The sequence below is a fragment of the Alnus glutinosa genome, chromosome 2, assembly GCF_958979055.1.
Source record: "Alnus glutinosa chromosome 2, dhAlnGlut1.1, whole genome shotgun sequence".
Lineage (NCBI taxonomy): Eukaryota > Viridiplantae > Streptophyta > Magnoliopsida > Fagales > Betulaceae > Alnus > Alnus glutinosa.
In genome coordinates, this window is record NC_084887.1 from 28,242,192 (window position 1) to 28,245,390 (window position 3,199).

The 3,199-nt window shown below is 38.8% G+C and overlaps 1 protein-coding gene across 1 annotated transcript; it reads right to left on the bottom strand.

The window, feature by feature from the left end:
* Nucleotides 1-316: 316 nt before the first annotated feature.
* Nucleotides 317-3,199, bottom strand: LOC133860456 (receptor-like protein EIX2). The gene has a single exon (XM_062296057.1). The coding sequence runs from the start codon at nucleotides 3,197-3,199 to the stop codon at nucleotides 317-319; it is 2,883 nt and encodes a 960-aa protein (XP_062152041.1).

The window sequence follows — 3,199 nt, forward strand, 5'->3', positions numbered from 1 at the left end:
TTCACGCACATGTACATGTATACCCTTGCAGCTATATCTCCTCAGGTTGGCAAAAGGAGATAAAGGTATCTCTAAAAATATAAAGTTATCTTTGTACAATATTAGACCACAACAAGAATTCTACAGAAAATAAAAATAGAAAATGCCTCTATCAAGAGTGAGAACATTCTAACAAAGTAGTGTAATATTGAAACAGAACAAGAGTTTTGCATAAAATAGAAAGTACAACCAAAGGATAACAATGCTTTATTGAATAAAAACAACAATTCTCCTTGTCCAACATTCGAGCGCATGGTCTTGCCGTTTTTTCACTCTTTCAAACACTGTTGAAGAATTTATTCTTCATGTCATCCAAAAACTTAAAGAAAGCCCATCTCCAAGCCTTGTTGAATGCTAATGGACCAAATACACCCCAAAACCCCACTACAAATCCAAATGGCATGCTCATATAAAACCACTTCAAGTCGATCCAGCCACTGTCCTCTCTGCCTTCATCGTCAGCATTTGGTGTTGTGTCAAGGGATGGGCCATCTCCAACGCAGCTAGAAGTAAGTGGAGGTCCACAAAGATCATGGTCGTTCCCAATGAAACAGAGTGCACTAAAGCTCTGAAGCTGTGTGCTGGAGGGAATTCTACCAGAGAAGTTGTTGTATGATAAGTTTAGATGACTCAAGAATGTTAAACTTGCCATGCTTTGAGGTATTGCACCTGTGAGTTGATTCATCGAGACATCAAGAGACTCCAATAATTTCATGGCATTGATCTTCTCGGGAATCTTTCCATGAAGTTGATTATTGGACAAGTTCAAAAATCGTAGGGCGTAAAGACTTGTAAGTTCATCCGGGATTTCTCCGATCAAATTGTTGCTCGAGAGGTCCATGCTTGTGACGAGAGCAAGTGTCTCTCTATACTCATACTCTATTCCCTTTGTTACCAACAATACTGGTTCTCCATATCGTGCCTCTATTAAGGGAAAATTGCCCTCATCGATAATATCAGGGTTTCCCACCATGGTGCTCAAATTACCAAAGCATCGCGGAATGGGTCCTGTGAATTTGTTTTGTGCCAGATCCATGATTTGAAGCGATTTAAGGTGACAGAACTCATGAGGAATACTGCCATAAAACTTGTTTGAGCGAAGCACGAGAACCCTCAGATAGGCTGAACTATTTCCCGACCAAATGGATAAGCTACCAGACAAATGATTCTCTCTTAGATCTACAATCTTTAGGAATTTGCAATTTTGCAGGGACAATGGTAAATGTCCAGACAGATTGTTTTTGTTCAAGGTTAGAAACTCAAGCATAGAGAGAGAACCTAAGGAACTCGGTATATTTCCTGTTAGATTATTGCTCCCCAAGTTTAGCACTATTAATTGAGAATAGTTCATCCAACAATCAGGAACTTCTCCGGACAAAAGATTTTTTGAAAGATCAAGAAACTGCAGATCTCTCATTATATCATTCTGTTCACAAACGAAGGGAGAAAGAGATCCACGAAATGAGTTATTGGAAAGATCTAAACCCTGAATGCTAGAAGAGATGTGGGGGAGAGGGCCAAAGAAGTTGTTTGAACCAAGAAAGATTGATCCTCCACAAGATAAACTTGGAATACTGCCACGAATTTGGTTATGAGAAAGATCCAGAACAAGAAATTGGGAACAGAGGCTCCAAAACCAAGAAGGGATAACACCTGAAATGCTTGTATTAGACAAATTTAAAACTTGAAGATCTTTTTGTGATTGAAGCCATGCAGGAAATCGTGACCCTAGTGTCCATGATTCCATCTCTAAAATTTGAAGTTGAAAAGGAGGAACCCAATTAAAACTTACTTGCAAAGTCAACAAGTTTGAAGAGGCTTCAAGTGTTTTCAAATTTGTTAGGTTGGAAAAATGCACGTCAGAAACAAAACTCTCCAAAAAATTGTCAGAGATGTATAACTCTTCAAGATTTGAAAGATGTCCAAGACTTACAGGAATTGTTCCATTTAATTTATTGTGAGAGACAGAAAGTATCCTCAATGAAGATAGATTTTCTATAGACACGGGAATCGGACCAGAAAGCATGTTGGAGTCAAGAAAAAGAAGAGACAGTTTTTTATTCTTTCCCAATTGATCAGGGAAAGTATCTAAAAGTCGATTCCAAGACAAATCTAAAAACTCCATATTTTTTACTGTGCATGCAGAAGAATTTCCCAAGAGTTCATACACACCTCCCCCAAGTTTGTTGTGAGATAAATCCAAATGTTGCAGATTACACAAATTTCCCAAGGATCTTGGCAATTTTCCTTCAAGGCCATTGTTTGACAGGTCAAGATATATCAGTTGGGAAAGGGATCCAATGGCACTAGGAAGTACACCTTGAATGTTAATATATGCAAGATTAAGTCTTTCAAGAGAACTTATATTGCATAACAAGTTAAGTATTGTGGAAGAGAGGTTGTAATTGACTGAAAGATCAAGCACAGAGAGAGATGAAAAATTAACAGAAGGAATAGGATCATACTTATCAAGTTCACAACTAGACAAGAGTAATTGTGATAGAGAAGGGAGCAAGTTCATCACCTGTAACCAGTTAGATGCTTTACTGAGATTGACGAAACTCATGTCGAGGACTTCCAACAAAGAAAGATGAGATAACCATTCAAGGTTATCAACTTGGAGGAAACCTTTAATGCCAAGAAAATGCAAGTTGGAGAGATTTGCCAGCTGATGAGGAATTGTACCCACGAAACCCGCACAAGATAAATTTAGATATCTTAAATTCCCAAGGTAACCAAAAAAGCTTGGAATATGGGAATCTGCAAAATGATTCTCACTTAGGTCCAGATGGCGAAGATGCTTTAATTCCAAGAGAGAATCACTTATCACCCCACCCAATTGTGACTGGCTAAAAGCTTCAGGTGCTGTAACTTCATCATATGGATTTCTAAGATTTAGATGGATGACATGCCCAGTTATGTTGTCACAACCAATTCCTTTCCACACACAACACTCGTGGCCAATCCAAGATGAGAGCTGGTTCGAACGGTCTATGATACCTTGTTTGAAGGTGAGGAGGGCTTCTCTTTCTCTTTCTCCGCAAAGCACATTTGGATTTCCACGAACATATGTAAACATGCATATGATAGTAGCGAAGGAAAGATAGCAATGCACAAGGACCACCGCAAAACTGGTCTTCCTGTCCATAACCGTTGCCAT